Here is a 22,332-nt window from a genome sequence, read left to right on the forward strand (position 1 = left end):
CCACTACTCAATAATATCAAAATGAACACAAGAAGGGGTGGAGCCAGGATTTTTTTTGCAAGGGGAGGCAAACTATATTTAATGGTAAAGTTGAAGAGCTTGAAAATGATTGGTTTTAGGGAGAACAAGGGTTTTTTGTCATGTTGAAGAAAAAAGGGCGTTTAGGTCATTTCTCATTAATATATGAAAGAAGACCGTAATGTCATCTGTTTAAAAACATAAAGTATCTCAAGTATTCATCAAAATGCCTACATACCCCCTTTACCTTGGTCTTCTCCAATAGATTAATGCAAAATGATTTCATTACCCTTGTCTTCCTCTTGAAGCCAAAAAACTTTTGATTTTTCTTCCCAAAACGAGTCATCTTCTACCTCTAAAATAGATTTTTTTAGTTTTCAACCTTAAAATTAATCTACTTTAGCCTTCAAATCTAAAGAACAAGATAGCATTCCTGAATTAGAAGATTCTAGGATTTTTTAATAGAAAATTAGATTTTCTACAAGCAATAAAGGCAACATTCAAAAAGATGGATTGAAGTGAAATTAAAATTAATTTATTGCAGAGGTTGAAGAGCTTGAAGATGATTGATTTTTGTAAAAATAACTAAGGAAATGTTTTGTTACAGGGTGAAAATGAGGATATTTAGGTCATTTTCTTGTTACTCTAGCAAAGAAAAACAAGGTCAAAGAGGGCATTTCATCAGTTTAAAAACGTAGGGATATCTTAAATATTTAGTAATTTGATGGAGGGGTATCTAATTGCCCAAAAAAATTGTGTGCGTGTGTTGTGTGGGTGTGTGCGTGGGTGGGTGGGTGGGTAGAGGGTGGGGGGGAGGGAGAAGAGTACACCAAGGTCAAATTGGGTATGTCAGCAATTTAAAAACATAGGTGCGTTATCCCAAATATGCACCAAAGAGTGGAAAGGTTTTTATATCACCCAAAAATTTTGGTTGGGTGGTGCTGGTGTGGGGGTCATCAACTTGAAAACTCAGGGGTATCTTAAATTATCACTGAAGTATAGGGTTGTTTTTAAATTACAGAAAAAGTTGGGGGGGGGGGGGGTGGGGGCAACTGCCCACCCTGGTCCCTTCTTTGCTCTACCCCATAGAATGAAGAAAACAAACATGCATAATAGGCTGAAACCATAAAGAATGCAACATAAGAGCACACAACGTTCATATATCGAACCACCATTTCAATAACTTTGTTCCAAGCAAAAGACCCAATAACAGACATGCATGAAGATCAGAGTGAATGAAAACACAACTGCTTCCTTGAAAGATTGTTAAAAAAAAGTAGAATGTAAAAGCCTACTCAAATGGATTGTGATGGACATACCCTACATTTAGAAGAGCAGATAAAAACAAGTCAAACATGACAACATCGAAGTGATCAGACCAGACATTGGGGGGGAGAAAAGTGACCAAGGTCAAATTGGGTGTGTCCAAAGAGTGGAAAGGTTTTTATATCACCCAAAAAATTTGTGTGGGTGGGTGCGTGGTGGTGGTGGTTGGGGGGTGGTCAAAGGGGTGTGTCATAAACTTGAAAACACAGGGGTATCTTAAATTATCACCGAAGTATAGGGTGTTTTTTAAATTACAGAAAAAGTTGAGGGGGGGTAACTGCCCACCCTGGTCCCTTCTTTGCTCCGCTTCTAAACACAAGCTTCAAATATTATTGGTTTCAGTCATATATTGAAGAAAACGAACATGCATAATAGGCTGAAACCATAAAGAATTCAACATAAGAGCACACAACGTCCATATATCAAACAACCATTTCAATAACTTTGTTCCAAGCAAAAGACCCAAAAATAGACCAGCCATGAAGATCAGAGTGAAGGAAAACACACTGTTAAAAAAAAATAGAATGTAAAGGCCTACTCAAATGGATTTAGATGGACATACCCTACATTTAGAAGTGCAGATAAAAACAAGTCAAACATGACAACATCGAAATGATCAGACCATACGACATGCTGACAACAACTGCATGACGTGCTTATGACAGTCAATGACATGACTGCAGTTAATTCTGCTACCATTGTGTAGATCTCCCTTCCACGTCTAAATTCCTCTGGTGTTGCATGATTTGGGTGGATAGTCAAAGAGTGATCAAGATTGGAAGCTCTAATACCATATCAGTTTCACATTAGATAATTTAAAATTTAAATTATCTTTCAAATTCTTGAAGAATGAGGGGAAAAGAGAAAAAAAGAGAAGGAGAAGGAGAAGAAAAGAGAGATAAAAAGTTGAATTCTTCGTTACCCTAAGTGTTATTTATGGTTAGATGGACAATAACAAGAGTGTTCTTACTTGGCTAAGGTAAGAGTAACAAGATTAACCCTAACATGTACCATGTAACCCAACTTGAAAGTAGGAAATACCTATTACGACTCTTGCACCTACAATTTGTCTCCATGTTCCCTCTTTACTATTCAAAACAAGTTAGAGCATTTCTTGCTATAAAAACCATGTTTTTGGGTTTGTTGTAATAAAAAATATTTACCATTACTTAGAAAAATAAAGAATAATTAAAAAAGAGAGGAAATTGATTATTAGATTAATTAGCCCTAATTAGGCTTTAAATGTTACATAATCTAAAATAGATGAAAAGACCAAAAAGGACACTACTACTTATTTTAACACTCCCCCTCAAGTTGGTATGTGGATATCAACGACGCCCAACTTGGACAAGATACCTTCAAAGGTGATTTTACTAACACCTTTAGTAAGCACATCAACAAGTTGTTGAGATGTAGGAACAAAGGGAGTACAAATTTGTCCAGAAACAATCTTTTCTCTAATGAAATGACGATCAACTTCGATATGCTTAGTTCTGTCATGCCGAACCGGATTTGCCGCTATGTTAATAGCTGATTTATTATCACAATATAGTAAAAAAGGGGCTGGTACAGGAAGACACAGGTCATCTAATAAGATCTTGAGCCACAACAACTCACACACTCCAAGTGCTATAGCCTTGTATTCTGACTCAGCACTAGACCGAGAAACCACATCCTGCTTCTTAGTGCGCCAAGTTACCAAGTTACCACCAACTTTGGTACAGTACCTAGAAGTAGAGCGTCTATCAGTCATTGAACCATCATAATCTGCATCTGTCCATGCCTCAACACGAAAATGACCATGATTACTGAATAAAATACCTCGACCAGGACATCCCTTAAGATATCTAAGGATACGATAGACTGCAGTAAGATGAGATGTTCGAGGCGAGTGCATAAACTGACTTACAACGCTAACAGCATACGCAATGTCTGGGCGAGTCATAGACAAATAGATCAATTTTCCCACAAGTCGCTGATACTGCCCAATATCCGACACACACTCCCCCTCAGAATCAGCCAACCTGTTATTTTGCTCAATAGGAGTATCAGCGGGACGAGAACTAAGCTGCCCTGAGGCACTGAGTAAATCAAGGACATTTTCGCTGAGAAATAAATATACCGGACTGAGACCGCGCAACCTCAATACCCAGAAAATAACGAAGATGCCCAAGGTCCTTAATCTCAAATTGACGGCCTAAGTAAGTTTTTACCTCAGAAATGCCATGATCATCATCTCCAGTAATAACAATATCATCAACATAAACAATCAGAGCGACAGTTTTACCCTGGGAGTGACGTAAGAAAAGGGTGTGATTAGCAGAACTCTGATGGAAATCAAACTGATGCATTGCCTTAGTAAAGCACTCAGACCATGCGCGAGGAGACTGCTTCAACCCATAAAGAGAACGGTGAAGACGACAGACATGTGTAGGAGAAGCAGAGGTAAGAAACCCAGGAGGTTGGACCATATAAACCTCTTCCTGAAGATCACCATTGAGAAACGCATTCTTAACATCTAACTGGTAGAGAGGCCAGCCTCGTATAACGGCAATAGAAAGAAGAACGCGAATGGTGGTCATTTTGGCAACCGGAGCAAAGGTTTCTTGATAATCAATCCCATAAGTTTGAGCATAACCTTTGGTCACCAAACGGGCCTTATACCGAGCAATAGTACCATCCGGATTATGCTTAAGGGTGAAAACCCAGCGACATCCTACAGCTTTCCTTCCAGGCGGGAGAGGAACAAGTTCCCAAGTCTGAGTCTTTTCAAGAGCATTCAACTCATCAATCATAGCGGTTCGCCACTCAGGATGGGCAAGAGCATCTGCAACAGTTGTAGGAAGAGAAACAACGGAAACAGAGGCAAGAAAACTCTGATAAGAGGGTGAGAGTGCAGAATCAGATACAAAATTAGAAATAGGATAAGTACAAGTACACTTACCCTTACGAGTGGCAATAGGACGATCATCACCGAAAAGAGAAGGAAGCGGATCTGAAGGCAAGGAGGCGAGCTGGTCTGACATAAAAGTGATGGTAGTATCACGTAGACGCCGAGAGTAAACCTGTAGAGGAGGGGGTAAGAAATGGACAGGAGGTGAAGATGGAGGAACTGGTAAAGGAAGAGGAAAGGAACCAGGAAGGGGATCATCCGGGGAGTCTAGGGGAAACCACTCAGAGTGAGTGCTAACGGACCCATTATAATATGGGGTATGCTCGAAGAAGGAGACATCTTGAGAAATGAAACGCCGTCGAGAAGGAGGATTGTAACACCGGTAGCCTTTCTGGGTAGAGGAATAACCCAAAAAAATACATTTTACAGCCTTAGGGTCAAGTTTAGTACGAGATTGGCAAAGAATTTGAACAAAACATACGCACCCAAACACATGCGGAGAAAGGGGAAACAGGGGACGATCTTGACAGAGCTGAGAAAGGGACGTGGCAAACTGAAGAACCCGGGAGGGGGTTCGATTAATAAGGTAAACAGCAGTAAGAACTGCATCGGCCCAATAAGACTGTGGCACGTTCATACCCATAGAGATGGCACGAGCTAACTCTAGAATATGACGATTTTTTCTTTCTGAACGACCATTCTGTTGAGGGGTCTTAACATTGGACATTTGATGCTCAATGCCAGAATCTAAGCAAAGTTTTAAGACCTCACTATAGGTGTACTCAGTACCATGATCAGAACGAAAGGTCTTGATGGTACGACCAAACTGGGTATGAACCATAGCAAGAAACTGTTTAAAAATCCCAAAAACCTCACTCTTGTGTTTCATAAGATAGATCCAAGTGGTACGACTATGGTCATCAATGAATTAAGACAAAATAACGAAAACCAAGAGTGGGTGGGATTGGGGAAGGACCCCACACATCAGAATGAACTAGGTCAAATATAACAGGTGCAGTAGTATTCATACTAACAGGATAAGAAGAACGCATATGTTTAGCTAATTGACAAGTTTCACGAAAAAAATCAAGTAAATTGGTATTATTAAATAAAGTAGGGAACATGTGTTTCAAATATCCAAAAGAAATGTAGTCTAAGCGTAAGTGCCAACGCATTACAAGAGCCTTATTAGATTGACTACTACTACTAATCTGGGAAGCAGAATGGGTGCTAGGTAAATCGGGTACGTCCAACAGATACAGTCCATTCACTTCACGTCCAGTGCCAATCGTCCTGCTCGACCCCAGATCCTGAAAGACACAATGAGAGGGATAAAAAATTACACTGCAATTCAAATTTTTTGTAATGCTACTAACAGATATAAGATTAGTAGTGAGTTGAGGAACATGCAGTGTATTAGTCAAGGATAAAGAAGATGTAACAGGAACATGACCTTGACCAGCTATAGAAGACAAAGAACCATCAGCAAGGCGAACCTTGCGATGACTAGAACAAATACTATAACTATTAAATAGAGAGGACGTACCGGTCATATTATCGGAGGCAACAGAATCAATGATCCATGGTGAGGAAATGGTGGAAACACTATGTGCGGATGCAAAATTACTTGAGTGAGCGAATGTAGAGACCGGCTGAGATGAGGTCTCCATTTGATTGAAGAATTTTCTGAACTTGTCAAGCTCAGCCTGGGAAAGAGATACCAAGTCTGATGAAGATGTACTATCAGAGGGAGGTGCTGAATCAGTAGTCGACTGAGAAATTGCATGAGCTGAAGGTCGTTGAGATTGTCGACGTTGTTGATTCGGACGACCATGAAGTGCATAACATCGAGCCTTCACATGACCCAACTTACCACAATGATCACACTTATGTCGCTGACGGGTAGGCATAGACCCACTAGAGGATTGCGGTGAAGATAGACGAGTAAGCATAGCAGAGTGATCTCCCGCAGAATGAGATAGGACAGCAGCGCGACGACTCTCATCAGCCAAGACATACTAATATGCGGTCTGTAGGGACGGAAAGGGATCCATACCCAATAAATGAACTCTCGCATACTCAAACTCATCCTGAAGACCAGCTAGAAACTGAAAAATCCGATTTTTATCCATAATCGACGAATATAATGTCTCATCAAGAGGGTCCTTCCAGGCATAGGACGAGGAATAGAAGGTCAGCTCTTCCCACCGAGCACGTAGTTGTGATATATAGGTGGTAACTGAAGAGTCTCCTTGTGAAAGACGAGAAATCTCACGCTCCAAGTTGAAAATTCTGATGTTGTTCAGACGTTGCGAGTAAATGCTCTTTGCGGAATCCCATATCTGTTTTGCTGTTGAGGAAAACATAAAACCAACCGCAATGTGTGGTTGCATAGAAGTGACTAGCTAAGAACGGACCATAGAATCATTAGCAAACCAATGTGAGTAAGAACTATCTGTCTGTGCAGGTTGTTTGTCCACTCCTGTAAGGTAGCCAATCTTCCATTTTCCACTAATGAACATTTCAACTGAACGTGCCCAAAGGAGATAATTCGGACCATCTAATTTTACTGTAGTAATTTATATACCGGGAAAGTTGGTCAGATGAGAAGGAGGACCACTCGATCCATTACTATTACCAGTGATCGAGGAAGAAGATGTCTCAGAGGCCATCAAATAATCCGAGTACTATGGTTGGATGAGAGTTCAAGTAAGATGAGGGCGCGACTCCCTAGAATAAAATGACCGCAGCACCCTAAAGGTGACAATACACGATCGAAAAAGAAGTGAAAGCTGATTAAATACTACTGTGAGTTATCCGAACAGTCATTCTCGCAAGTGTAGAAACTCAAAGCGTAATATTGCTGTTAGAACAGCCCCAAAACAACACCGTGTTGTAATCACAGACCTCCGTAGGTCTTTAAAACAACTGCTGCTACCCTTATAAAACTCTTACTGTGATCGAAAACATAAATAACAGCCACCTGCTCTGGTCTCAAGGCTCATAATAGAGGTTATAGTTTCGTACCCAACAAAACACACACACTGGTAAAAAAACAGCAGCCTGCTGTGATAGCAGGGCTTAAATGATGTTGTCTTGGGTGTCGCAAGACTCACAGACATCTATTGTGGGTGTCGTAAGGCCTGAACGAAGCTGTTTTGGGTGTCGCAAGACTCATAGGCAGCTACTGCTGTGAGTACAGCATCACTGCTGTGAAGAAATCCAAATTGCAGGCTCTAAACCAGTCTTAACTCCCTATCGCATGATGCGATTAGGGTGTGTATACACAGAGGACCCCCGTAGGGGTGATAAGAATTGAAAAACGAGAGAGAGGGTGCTGGTTTTAGGGAAGAGTTGGTCGCAGAAGAAGAAGAAGTGGAAGATCGATGGAGGCTTTGATACCAAATTAAAAAAGAGAGGAAAGCACTCCAGTCCAGTCGCCTCCTCGAAGTGGCTTGTCAGCCACCGGACCGTCGCTCCTCACCAAATGCCCTTCCTTGGGTTGGGGCAACACAGCACATGAGTAGTTCGCTCCAGGACCCCACCCCAGCTCCGAAAACGTAAGTGCGCTCCTGCGCACGTAGGCCATGACGGAACTACACCTAGAAAGTCTTCGGCCCCCCGGGCCTACGTCAGTATATTACTCGTCTCCTCACTAAAGATAGAATGATCGGGGATTGAACCTACAGTAGATAGATCAGAAGGAACTTCAATAGCAGGTACATCAAGAATGGGACCTGAATACCAACGTAAAGGCTAGTCGTAGATCAGGAGAATCGAGCGGATTTCTGTATGACTGGCAGATGTACTGAACCTCAACCGGGAAAGCATTCCTTACGAGCTACTGAGCTCTGAGTTAGGAGACTGTCCTTAGCTATGAGCTGTGTCTCGAGTTCGTAGTCTAGCTAGTAGCTAAAGTGAGAGTTGCTCTTTCTGTCTAGTGCTTGAGTAAGAAGGTGGGGGGTGACAGAGGACGTGCTCGTACGGTTCATATACGGGGTATGAGACAGTCGTTGATTGTTGGGAACTTTCACTCCTCTATATTCGAAATATGCCTCTCTAGGAGCATTACGATCTGCAGCTCAAATGGTCCCTTATGAAGTCTCTATTGGTCTTATTCTTATTGTGCGCCTTGTGAGCGCGTTTGGATCCGCGAAGGCAATCGCTCGGATGTTCCCCTAACCCAACCCGGGAACGGACCGGAGGGAACCGCAGCATGGGGAATGTCCGCGTCTCGTTGGTCCGCCCTAAAAAAATCGAAAAATCGATCTTTTTAGCTCAAGTTTTTGCTCAAAAAGTAGTTTCTTACCTGCCCGGAAAAGGAAAATCCTGATCCTGATCTTATAAGTCGCTATAAGTTTCTACATGATTAATTAGCCCTAATTAGGCTTTAAAGGTTACATAATCTAAAATAGATGAAAAGACCAAAAAGGACACTACTACTTATTTTAACAAGAACATATTTACCATTATTTTTCATTGGAATGATTTTTTTCAGTATCACTGAAAGAATTGAATGATTTCAGGATGAGACAGCTTTGCGCCTGGTAGATGCGTCTTTGAGGACATCTGAGTATCGACCCATCAATATTTTTGTGAACTTTTACTCAGGTACAGATTTCCTTCTGAAATACTTATATATGTATATATATATAAAGAGTTCCTTCTGAAATGTAAAATTTCTTGACTGCTAATTAAATAAATGAGTAAAACTGTCCTATGGGTATGTATCTAGATTATTACATTTGATTTACTCAAAATAACACTCAAAGTAGCACTGTGTGTGCAGAAAACTATCGATTTTGTTTGAGTAACTCTCGTATCTCGAGTAAAAGCATCAATGGTTTTCTGCACACTCAAGTACACTATTAATGCTACTTTGAATGTCATTTCCAGTAACTTTAGCATTTTCCTTGATTTAAGTTTCCAAATGTCAAGAAACTCTTGGGCCTGTATAGTTAAGTAACTTTTGCTTCTGCTTTCCATAACAATTGGAAATGAACATTCGGAAGGTTAGATTTTCTCTAAGAGTAGCGAATGATGTGTATGATGATTGGGGGAGTAGGATTTCCAATGTTTGTTCAAACCAATTTATGTTGTTACATTGTATCAACTTGATCATAGGCTTGTATGAGTCTGACTATACATGATGTCTAAACCCTTTTATAATTCTTCCTTTTGGTCAAGGGAATTAGTGAATTATTAATGACATTTTAGGTCATATAAAGTGATTTTTTTTATGGAGACTATAAGTAGATTTGTTATGCTTGATTGAGCCAACATAGAACTAGAATTATGGAGAGTCATGTTGGAACCCATGGGTTTAGAATAAGTAGAACCAGTATCGAGTATTTGGAGTATAAATTTAGTACTAACACCCAGGAAGAGAAATGTCCAATAAAAATTAATAGTATGGAACTATAAACAAGTATGGAAAGATTGAGGAGGATGTTTCCCATGTAATTAGAGTAGGATGGTTAAAATGGAGGTTTACTTATGGAATGCTATGTGATGATGCAAAACAATCAAATTAAGAGCATGAGAGTTTGTGGATGAGGATTATCGACACAAACTATTGTAGGGACATTCCTGGCTGTGAAGGTTTTATTGTGAGATCCTCTTATGGGTGCAATATGTGGAGGAATATAGCAAAGATCACGCCTATGTTATCACTTGAGTTTTGGAGCAGTGGTTTAGCAACTTAGGTGTGCTCCACAGGGTGGTGAGATAGAGTCACCCAACCCGCAACTTAACCCGATATGCTCATTTTTGGTGGCTGAGCATATTCGCAGGGTGTAGTCCCACTTCCAAAATGGGTGGGGACATCCTGTTGTAAAAAAATGGTTATACTTGAGTTTAGGAGTAGAATTTTCTTTAAAGTGGGTAGGGGGAGCAAGGGGCATTTATTGTGAGTGTCAACTGTGTAGGGAATACCCCCTTCAAGATCAGTTTCCCAGCTCATATTCCATGTTTTCTTTTAAAAAAAAAAAAAACCTCTCAATGTTTACTATTTTGGTCTAGATATGGGAGATAGGTCTTGGGGCTTTGGATTCAGAAGATCCTTCAATGATTGATAAATTCATGCTATCACTAATCTCATCAATGTTTTGATTGGGAAATTTTAGCTATCTCTAACGTAACAATGTTCTCTTGTGTGCTCCTAAGCCTAGAGATGAAAAGGATCATAGGGTTTGATCTTACAATCGAAATGAAATCTTCTGGATTAACTCTTTCTATCTTTTCCTTGAATCTTATTTCAGAGTATATGCTTCTTGTGTCTGGTGTATGGGCAAAAAGATTCCATCCATGTTTTTTATAAACGTAATGACCTTAAATAAAATTCTTACCACAGACCACACTATCCTTAGCGGTATACCAAGTGTAAACCTTTGTTATCGTTGCAAGCTTAATGGTGAGTTGGTCAATCATAGTAATTCGGTGCATGAGGTTTGGGTTTATTTTCTCTCCCTTTTGTGTATGTCTAGATGTTTCCCAAATTCTGCAATTTCATTTTTTTCATAGTTGGCAAGCCAATGCTTTTTGCTCTAGATCGAGGATTTTGTGGTACTTGATCCCCTTTGCTATTTATTGGGGCATTTGGATGATGACGAATAATAGTCTTTTTGAAGGAAAATATGTTCGATCCAAGAAGTTATTTTACTATTAACATCAATGTTTTTTTTTTTTTTGTTTCTAATTTTTTTGTTTTTATTTGTGTGTGTGTGTGCATACGAGCAGTAAGAGGAGTTGAAGGGGATATGGGTATCATATTATTATTTTTTTCTTCTCCTTTTTCCATTATTTCTTTTTTTCTTCTGTTTACATCTAAGAGGTGTTCTCAGTCTCCTTTTTTGATATATAGTTTCTCTTTCTCTATCCGAAAAAAATGTTTTATAAGACAACAATAAGGTCATCTATGCTTTATGGAGTTGAATGTTGGGTGGTCTAAAAACCATCATGTTAATAAATTGAGCATGCAGAGATGGACGAGCATATTTAGGACTACACAAGAATGAAAGCAATAGGAAGTGTAATAAAGTCAATTTAGTTGGTTTGGCCATGTAAAACAAAGATCAATCACAATACCAATTTATGAGTGCTTCATACAAGTTGAGGGTTCCAAACGAACACCCATCACACTTTAGCTCGATTTAACAACATGAAGGAGTAACCTTTCAGCAGATGCACCAATAGGGTGCTTAGAAATAGAGGAAAAAAGAACAATGTTGGCACCTAAATGAGAAGCCGCTCAAGAAGAGAATCCTATGGTCCCTGACCCCGTTTGCTATATGTTGGGGTATATGGTTGGAGCAAAATAACAAGATCTTTGCACGAAGTCCTCACATCCATCACGGGGCTGATTTCCTATTGGACCTTGATCTACAAGGAATTTAGAGGAACTTTTTTCAAGGACTTTTTGTTTGTATGTTATTCTTTGACTTGTGATCCTTATGGCTTTTTGCTTTTGGTGTCGTTTTTTGTTTTTTTTTGGTAATTTTTTTGAAGCTTGAAGACTGGCCTCTTTAGCTACTATCCTCCTTTTTTTCTCAGTAAAATCCACTTATGCCTATCAAAAAATGAAATAATTAAGGAAGTCACTTTCGTTATTTAGGTCCAATTATAGCTAGACATTGAGAATTAGAGAGGGGGTGATCCATGGAATTAATCTTTGTTTGATATAAAGGAGGAACACTTCGCTATGGGGTATTGTTTATTGCTTAACCCAAAGGGAAAGTCTTACAAGACAACTATATGAAAAGCCATGCTTTTTGGAATTGTATGTTTGGGCAATCAATAAAAAAATGTTCACAAAATGAGCATGGTAGGGTGGAGGATGTTGAAATGGATGAGTGTTTAGACTAGGAAAAACACAAGGCTAACAACATATGTGATATCTAGTAAAGTGATAATAAGAGACATAAGATGCCCTACAAGTCGTCAGCATTCTCGAGGATCAGAAAGTATATCACCATTACTCTTGTGAAGCGAATGCCTAGAATCCATAGGTGATGAAGAGGGTTTGCACCTAAGCATACCATTATCACTAAGGAGATCAATGACATATTCCTTTGAGAAAGAAATATTCCTTTCCTTGAGTGAGCCACCTCAAGACAAAAAAAGTACTTTAATTTTCATACAATTTTAACCACAAGCATGTGACCAAGCTCATCATTCACATGAGAAATAAAGGAAGAGTCATTCCCAATAAGAATGATATCATCTACATAAATCAACAAAATAGTACATTCAATCTCACTGGAATGGGTGAAAACGGTATGGTTGGAGTGACATCTCTGAAAATCCATATTAATTGTTACTTCACTGAAGCATTGGAACCAAGCATGAGGCGACTGCTTCAAACTATATGTAGATTTTCAAAGACGACAAACCTTCCTAGAAAATTCCCCCTGAAGCAAGAGCCAGGAGGAGGTTTCCTATAGACCTCATCCATGAGAAGTCCTTGAAGAAATGCATTCATCACATCTAATTGATGCATAGGTTAACCCTGATTAGTAGAAAGGGAAATAAGAACATAAACAAATGTCAATTTGGCTACAAGAGAAACTATGGCATCATAGTTCAAACTATAGGACTGAGTAAAATCTTGAGCAACTAGACAAGCCTTGTACCAAGCAACAATTCCATTCATGTCGTGTTACGTGGCATAGACCACTGACAACCAATTGTGTGCTTCCTTGATGGAAGAGAAACCATGTCTTTTGTATGATTACGCTACAAAGCATTCATTTCATCCTCTATTGCAACTTTCCACTTAGGATGACTATGAGCTAAAGATACAGAGCGAAGGATAGATGGTATCAACAATAGAGAGAATCTCTGTAAGATGGAGATATGGCCTGATAATATATACTAAGCAATATGGTAATAAGTGGATACACACTCAAAAATTCCTTTGTGGACAATAGTAGACAAATCAAGGTCAGAAGAATCAACAAAAGAAACATTAGTATGACATAAATTAGAAGGTATGGCTAAAGGATTGAGATTACTAATTGGAGCTATTTGCAATGAGGATGGATATTGTAGTGGGATAGAGGAAAGGAGCACGAGATCATCAGGGAATATACGTGAAAGGCTCATGTTGCTGCAAAGAAGAATTAAAGGAAATCACTGGAATAGGAAAATGAATAGGAGATAGGGAAGTCGATGCAGAACCGTCTAAAGAAAAATAAGAACTTAAAAAAACTGACATCAATCGAATTGAAGAAGCTTCTTGATTGATGATCAAAGCATCTATATCCTGTAGAAACCCCAAAATAGCCAGCAAAAATATAACGGATAGTCGTCTCATCCAATTTTCGTTGGTTAGGATGATGATCTTGAACAAAATAGGTACAAAAAAATAATAATCTGAGGCATAGTGGAAAAGAAGGGATCATGAGGATGGAGAAAGTGAAAAGGAGTACGACACTCTAAGATCCTCGAAGGAGTATGACTAAATAAGAAGCTTTTTTAGTTTTCTTCTATTTTGTTTGCATTTGTTGTTCCTCTTAGGGTTTTAGGTCTCCTTGATTGCCCCCTCTAAATAATATATTTTTATTCATCAAAAATAAAAAAATAATAATTAAGAAGTGATAGAGCTATCACGGTCATTCACATCCATTTCAACCAGTAGGAAGGGCGCGAAAGCTATCGTTTCTAGAATGCAAGCATGGCAATGTGTGTAGCGGCACAGAAGAGGGCATTCGAGAAGCGACTAGTCGCTTCTGGCGAAGCTTCTAGAAAGCCAACCACTACATAGAGAGATCTAAGGATGTGTATACCTCATAACGAAGAGTAGGTCACACCAAGAAGATGCCTATTCTTATGATTGGCAAGACCATTTTGTTGTGGGGTGTATGAACATGAAAATTGATGTACTATACCATGTTCAAGATAGTGAAAAAATGAGCAAGAGGTGTATTTGCAACCATTGTTAGAATGAAGAGATTTAAGAAAAACACCATACTAGGTGTGCACCATAGCATGAAATTCTTGAAATTTAGGAAGAAACTTATCTTTAGACTTCAAGTGATAAACCCATGTCGTTCAAGTACAATTATCAATAAAAGTGACAAAGTATCGAAATCCATCAATAGATGTAACTGGAGAGGCACCCACACATCATATTGAATTAATTCAAAAGGAAAATAATATCGATGCATGCGAGATAGATAAATATGCCTAGTATACTTCGAGAGTTCACATACATTGAAACTTGATAGATTTGCAACATTGTCTAAAAGAAGTAATCATTGGACACAATGTTTGAAAGTGTCCCCCACACAAACTAAAGTGAGATAGTGGATATGGGATGGGGGGACAATAGACGAGTTCTTGATTGATCTCGTCCCCACTACAAGGAGAAAAGATCCGGAATCCAATCTCGCAAGTAGTAAGGTGATCGACTCCAATTTGGATTTTGTGATTTTTCTTGAGCTCCAAAATTTATATTAAAACAAAATTAAGAGGTTTTCTGGCAATGTGAAATCAGGTTTTGTGATTAGAAATCAAAATTAATGGTGAGATACCAAACTTGACGATCAATAAATCCATTTCAAAGGTGAAAATCAAATTTAAGAGCAAATGAATAAAAATTCATGGTGAAAGTTTAGATTTAGGCGAAGACAAACAAGAATTAAAGGATAAAAGATAAAATCAATGGACTTTGCTGCAAATCTGATCTTACTATTTCTGGTTCGAAGGAATTTTTTACAGATCTGAAGAAGTTTTCTTCTTCTTATTACTTCTTTAAGTAGAAAATTTCCGATTTTTCAACATCTCCATGATAGCTTGGGGAAATTTTTTTCTCAAGATCTGAGGAATATTTCCAGATTTAAATTTTCTCTCTTTTTTTCTTTTATGAGTTTCTTTCTCTCTCCCCTAAGCTCTAAAGCCAGAGCTATTTGTCTCTAAAAATTTCCTTGAAGTTCCCCCCTTAAAAAAAAAACCCCTCCCCCCTATTTATGGTCACAGAGGGGGAGAGTCTTACAAAGAAACAGAAAAATCCGAATCAAGAAGTATGAAAATGATTAAGTACCCAAAAGAACAGATCTCAGATCGCTATTTGGTAGAAATAATCTTCTTGGTTTTGAAGCCCGATTTCCTTCAACACTTCTTCAATTCCTCAAATCTTGGGTTCTTCAATCCTTAAATTCTTCAGATTCTTCTATTCTTAGGCTCATGAAGCTCTGATCATCCAGATTGGTATCTGATTTCCTAGGCAAAAAAAAGCCTGAACACAGCCTGACTTGTGGGCTCATCTTGTCATATAACAGAAAGCCCCCATGGCCAATCTTGGGATGCCTTAAAAACAGAGTTTCATGAATAGTTACAATAGTAAATGAAGACATATAGCCAAAAACAAGAGTAGATCTAGCAAGAACAACAATAGCCACAACTTAAATTGCGACGAGAAGCACTGGTAGAGCATCCCAGTAGTACAGCCCCCCTTGCTCAACACTTTTACCAACAATCCTTCTCATATTGAGTTCTTGAAAAACATAATGACATGGTTTGAAGATAACACAACAATTGATTCTTTTGTAATGCTACTAACTGACAAAAGTTGGAGGAAAGTGTGAAAGAGAAAGAGAGAGGAGGACACAAGAATGGTTCCTACCCCCCGAAAAAAGTAAATGAACCATCAAGTAAGCGAACCTGAGTCGATGTGGAAGGAGAAGAAATCATAGAGAACCCTGTGAGAATCATCCGTCATATGGTTAGTGATACCTGAATCGATGAACCCACCAAGGGATGATGATGAATTAGAGGTAGCAAATGCAGAGCTCGTATCAATACATAATGGAGCTGAAGATGATTATACTCATCTTAGCTACTTGAGCCCTCAATGCACCCATCGTGTCTAAGGGGGCATCTGCAGAAACAAATTGGGAGTCCGAAGCTGTGGAAACAACAGTTTGGCTGCAAAACGGGAAAGATGACCATTTGGATATCAATGAAGACGATAATAGTGGTCACGAACATGGCCAACTATCCCACAATAGGAGCAAAAGATAAAAGATTGGTCTTATCTCTACTGCCCCTATATCATGAATCTGCTCCAGAGGGACACCAGTAGCAGGGAGAACAAAAGTCATAACAACACGACGACGTTCCTTGCTAAACATAGTAGTGTATAGCCATCTGAGAGAGGGAAGAGGAATCTGAGTCCGAAGCTGTTCTAATTCATATCGAAGACCACCCAAAATATCATAAATCTGGTCTCTTAATGCGTCTGGCAATAATATTCACCGACTTTCTTGTCAACTCAGATATTGGTTCATACTAAGGATCATAAACAGGCCTGACTAGGTTCAAATTGACGAAAATATGATCAAACACGAGAACTAGGTCAAATTACACCTGAACATTATGACTGAACCACAGAAAACTTAAGGATATGGGTTTAAACATCATATAGGATAACAAAACCAGCAAATGGAGGCTATGGATTGAATGTAATAAGAAAAATGACCAGCCCTTCAGAGGGGGTTCTCAATTGGAAATGTGGATCATCATTGGATTACGATTTAGGGATTTTGAGTAAACTGTTCTTCGAACTTTAAACTAAAGAAAATGTCGTAAAACGACAGTAAATCATACAAATAAGGCTGCCAGATAAAGAGAAGATAAAAATCTCCTAGAAAATGGGTTTTAGTAGCATTTGGTGATGATCTAAGCCTGATATCACCATGACACCATGCTGATGTCATCAGAAAAATGCAGGTCTTGCTCTGACACCAACTTGCAGTTCTATGTTTAGAGATACCAGCTCTACCCTTTTCTTATATTAATGAATAAGGATAAATTACAAGACTACCTTATACTTACAATACACACCAACAACACTATACATACACCAACATTGCATTCAGATATGGCTTTAGATAGAGTTGAAAGGAGAAGTAAGATTCATGTAGCTATCCCCAATTATTACGATAAGGTTTAGATGACTGATGATTCATTGATCTTGTAATAATTGTCTGCTAGGTAAAAGATTTGATTAATAATCAACAATTGACTTCATTGTTCTTATTGAAATTTTCATATCTGAAATCTATTAACCACATTTTTTAAAATCAAATCATATAATACAGAATTCTTTATTTTTTCTAGTTTTCCTTTACTATGGTAAAATAAACACTTCATTTGTGGCATAATTTTATTACCTGAACTCCTTTGTACTGTATTTATTTTTTCAGATCCAGAATATAAATTTAAGGTCCCAAGAACAAATTTCTTCCCTCAACCCAATGTAAGTAATTTTGTTCTTATTGCTGAGGCAAAATTCTTTCCTGGCTATATCAAAAGTTTCCAACCATTAGGTAGTACCCTCATGGTTCAAAGTATCATATTGGAATTTATTGGCCGGTATGTATCGGTTTTGGAATATTCTGATATGTGACACTACTGCAATAAATGTTTTGGTTGGTGCCGGTATGTGTTGGAACACTTCGGTTTGTAGCAGAATGCGTCAAAACCAAATTATTAAAAAAAACAATGGAATCTTTGCAAAAAAAAAAAAAAAAAAAAGATTATTGAAAAAAGAGATTTGAATGATGTCAAGAATCTCTACAAAAATTGTTTCACAGCATATCATAATATTGAATATCACGTATCAAGGGAAAAAAATGTGCTATACTTAAATAAATAGTCGTAAGAGTCCTTTCATAGCTTGAAACAATTTTTTAAAATTATTTATCATTAAAATGTTGTTTTTTGTAAGTTCTGTAGAGATATCCGAATACTTCGGAATGTTTCTTTTCCTATCGATTGATGCTTCAGTTTTTTCCTTGACCGAAACATTCCTCTGAAATGACATTTTAATCCTTGGGGTGCCCTTGATGCAGCACAATCTTTTTGCACCTTTTTTTTTTATGTCAAAAATTGTCTACAGCAGTTAACACTAGTTCCATTAGAAAATTTTATGTAATACATTTGACATGATGTAAATATGAGGTTTATCAAAAAAATAAATGATGTTAATATGAATAATTTATACTCTTCTAAATAGCTAACAACTAGATAAAGGGATGGGAACTGAAAAATATTTTTTATTTCTCCCTTTCTGAATTTCGAATCAGTATCCATATCTATGATGTTAGGAAAGCTTATAGGCTTTAGAAGGGACCAAAATTGCACATTTGGATGTGAATTGTTTGAGTTATGGCCAAAAAATGGAAAGAGAATGGATGCAAGATAGAATTGTATTTCTAGATTCCACAAATAATATTTTTCAGGATTTGCGGAACTTGGCACTCCATACTCCCATTGGTTTCTTATACTCATTTCTACATCCATGCAACCTAGTACCTATCCTAGAAACGATTGTCATTGTTGCCAATCAATTTGAGAGGTACAATTAGAATCATGTTCAAACATAAGGAGCTGAAAATGAATTTGATTGTGTACTTTTAATAGGGAGGCATTTGAAGACATAAATTGACCTGGTTTGATTGAACTGAAAGGTCTGTAGTTTCTATGCCTTCCAGCCACAACTCCCATCAACAAGGTAGGCTTTCCACATCTAATTTCAGTCAAAATCCTTCCTTCACATGTGTAACCTACTTCAATCATACGAGCCTAACTCCCTTTTGCTTATGCAATTTTACTCAAACATTGAAATTTCTTTCTACTCTTTACAGATTGGGGTTTAGTTGCAAGGGAGAACATTATATCGAGCAATCTAAAGTGGACATATTGATCTTGTGTTTGATTTATAATTCTGGTAACAAGTTCAGCAATATAAAAGATGTGTGGTGTGGTTTATCTGGTTCTTTTTTTTTTTTTTTTTTGTGTGGGTGGGGGAGCGCTAATCAAGCAAGAGGAATTGTATTGATTTTAAAGTGTAAAAGTTGAATGGGGGCATACCCCCGTATACAATCTATGGAATCTAAAACTAGGAAGATCTGTGGGGTTAAATTTTTTACATCGTGATCTGACCATCAATTCATTCATTCGGATGCAAACCAAACGAAAACCCAAATCTGCAATCAAGCTATAGTTGAGTCTATTTCAATTGTGATATTTTTGTAGTTACGAGGAATATGTTTCTGACCTGATAATGACCTTAATTCTACTTCATAGTTGGACATTACCCAAAGAAAAAGGCTGAATCTTTGTATTGGAATTCTAAAAGGTCCCCCCACTCCACACACACACACACACACACACTCACACACACACACACACACACTTACTTGGGACTAGGTTCCTTATGCTCGATCTGCCCACTATTTGGCTTAGTCCATAAATCTCTTTCATTTTAGGACGGCCCACCAAAGTAATGGTGTAGGAATAATTATGTGATTTGCGAAATTTCTAGTTCAATTTATTAAAAGACAACCATATATCTTAGAATCAAATCTAGATCATTTTTACATGGATAATATCTCAAATAAATGCAAATCTCTTACCTATCTATTGTTTTAGATTTTTTACCTGGTTATTGATCTTGCTGATCAGTCTAATTGATGCTTTTTTGATGAACATATCTCCAAAACGAAATATGTCTGCTGCAACCAAGGATTACTTCCCTTCCAACTAGGTGATTGGATTTAGACTGAACTCTCACAATCCTAGCTCTCCCACACGGTGTATCTTACAATTTCGCAAATTGTGATTTTGGTCAAAAGTGCATCAAGCATTCAACCCTAGCAGCTACGCAACTGACACAGACCATTCAAATTAAAAGGAAAATCCTATAAGACAAAAACAAGACCAGCTATTCTTTATAGAGCTGAATGTTGGGTGGTCAAGAAACCTCATGTTAATATATTGAGCATATCAGATCAGAGATGAGGATGTTTAGAAAGATTGGGAAAGCTAAAATTGGAAATGAACACTTTAGAGAAAAATGTAAAATTAGCTTCAAATTCAATAGGTGGTAAACTAAGAGAAAATCATTTGAGATGGTTTGGGCACATTCTACAAAGGCCGTTTACAGCTCTAGTTGGAAGAAATTTACAAGTTGAAGCTTCTAAAGAAGAATGGAGAAGGCTCACATGAACATGGATTGAGATAGTGAGGGCGGATATGAACATTCTACAAAGGCCGTTTACAGCTCTAGTTGGAAGAAATTTACAAGTTGAAGCTTCTAAAGAAGAATGGAGAAGGCTCACATGAACATGGATTGAGATAGTGAGGGCGGATATGAACATTCTTTCAATAACTGAAGATTATGCTCTGGACAGAATTGAATGGAGCAAAGGATTCATTCTTTCATAAAAGGAGTTTTCTTTCTCTTTAAATAGCAAGCCCTATCCTCTCTTTTCCAAGCAGACTCGGAAGGGTGGGAGCTGGGTGCTCTTTTTTTGCAGGAGAAGAAGGGTGTGGTTATCAGCATTCCAATTCTTCTTACTTTTGAGAATCATGGAACATGTGCTCTTCTTCTGCATAAAAACAATAGTGCAGTATAGGTTGTTGTCTACTGTTGCATACAATGGGCTCTATACATGTCATAATGGCTGAATGATGAAAATTCAGTAATACATATTTATCTGTATACATCTTCTTGAGAAAGTGTGGGTTCATGTTGATTTCTGCTTCTCTTTGCAGGTAGATGCAGCTGTTGTTACATTCAAGCTTAAAAAAGTTGCAGATTATCCACAAGTGGCCTCTACCAAAAGTTTTTTCTCAATGGTTGCTCCCATATTCTTTTATTTTACTTATCAGTACAATGTTATCATCAGAAAAGACTTGTGTATGAAGTTATAATACTCTCTTTTGCTATTTTATTACATGTTTTCTGTTTGATTTTGGCTCATAAATTTGTAATAGATACATTTAGCTTTTGATTGAACAAAATGAAATAACTTCTCAAACAACAGGCAATGAAATTTTTCTTAAACAAGATTTCCCAAATATGTGAAGTATTGAAGTTTTATATTTTGAGGATTTTATACTTGGTTGTGAATCTATGGTTAGTGGTTTTCACTAAGCTCATCTTTAATATAGAAGCTTTGAGGATATCTTGTCCATCTAGGTTCTATAATCCGGGTTTATTGTTTCATTTTTCTCAATAATCTTCTATTTACTTGGAAAAGAAATCCCAAATTGACCAGTTTTTTGGTAAAAAGGTTCAAGATCTAGTTATCCTTTTATTTTACATAGGAATTTTCATTCTTATAGTATGTAAATAAATCGTGAATACGTTCCTAATAATAAATGCCCAAGTTTTCTTGGGAGTTTGTTCACCTTAACGACAAAAACAAAGGATTGATCAAATTCTAGTTACCGACTCATATGGTCATTTATCAAGGAATGACGTTATCGAATGATTGCTTCTATTATTTTGCTGTCTAGGATGGTCTATTTATATTGTATTGATAGTTTTAATTATGGCAGTGGTGGTTAAGTTTATTTAACCTGTTCTTGAATTTAAAAAGTCATTTTTTTTTAGGTCAATCTGCTAAGGAGCAGGTTGCGGAGTCACTTATCCAAATTCTAAATGAAAAACTAGGAGAATTGCAGGTTTCAGACGGAAGGCAAATGTACAAATTATGAATGATGAGTTTCTTTGACCCAATTAATTTATGTAGTTTTTTGTTTTGAGTAAGGCCAGAGAGCTCCACAGATGATTTTGAGACTGCATAATTAAGTGAAAGTGTAATTCCTTGGTTTAGGGGTGGTTCATTAAAACTTAAGTTGAACATTCAAGCTCATGCTTCTGAATCATTGAAAAAGATATGCTGGATTTGTTCATGGGAAGGACTCAATGAACGAGCGATTTCATTTAAGTCTTTGCTGCTTGAAAATAATTTTCATCACAGAAGGGGCTAGTTTTAAAAAAAAAAAAAACCCTGTTTGACGTGTTGGCAGGAACAAGACAGAGGGTTTGAAAGAAGCCTTCATGGTTAGTTGCTTCATAGGAGGGTTAAAAGAGGATGTAAGACTTATAGTTCAAATGCTCCGACCCACATCCCTCTCTAATGCCATTGGGCTTGCTAGACTGCAAGAGGAAAAGGTGCTAGCTCGATGACGATAGATTAGACCCCTAAACAACATTAACACAGTTGCCTCCCTAGGAGGTGTTAACAAGTCTTCTACAATTCCTCTCAAATGACTCACGCCAGTGGAGATGAAAGAGCAGC

General features: G+C 37.8%; 1 protein-coding gene across 10 annotated transcripts in view; it reads left to right on the top strand.

Annotated features, from left to right (window-relative positions):
• The window catches only part of PFC1 (Ribosomal RNA adenine dimethylase family protein), a 37,041-nt gene extending 15,613 nt beyond the window's left edge, over window positions 1–21,428 (top strand). Inside the window, exons 6-10 of one of the 10 annotated variants that reach the window (XR_015182693.1) lie at window positions 8,764–8,848; window positions 17,443–17,495; window positions 18,662–18,752; window positions 18,886–18,968; window positions 20,798–20,812. Coding sequence is in view for 4 of the 10 variants with exons in the window: in XM_086458128.1 (XP_086314254.1) it covers window positions 8,764–8,848; window positions 17,443–17,495; window positions 20,798–20,956 (297 nt within the window). In the remaining 6 variants the exon portion in view is untranslated. Of the gene's footprint in view, window positions 1–8,763; window positions 8,849–17,442; window positions 17,496–18,661 lie in introns of all 10 variants that reach the window. The other 9 variants (XR_015182690.1, XR_015182689.1, XR_015182691.1 and 6 more) reach the window with 9 other exon arrangements.
• The last annotated feature ends 904 nt before the right edge of the window (window positions 21,429–22,332 follow it).

The sequence above is a fragment of the Akebia trifoliata genome, chromosome 11 (assembly GCF_017979445.1).
Source record: "Akebia trifoliata isolate Shusen 1 chromosome 11, ASM1797944v1, whole genome shotgun sequence".
NCBI lineage: Eukaryota > Viridiplantae > Streptophyta > Magnoliopsida > Ranunculales > Lardizabalaceae > Akebia > Akebia trifoliata.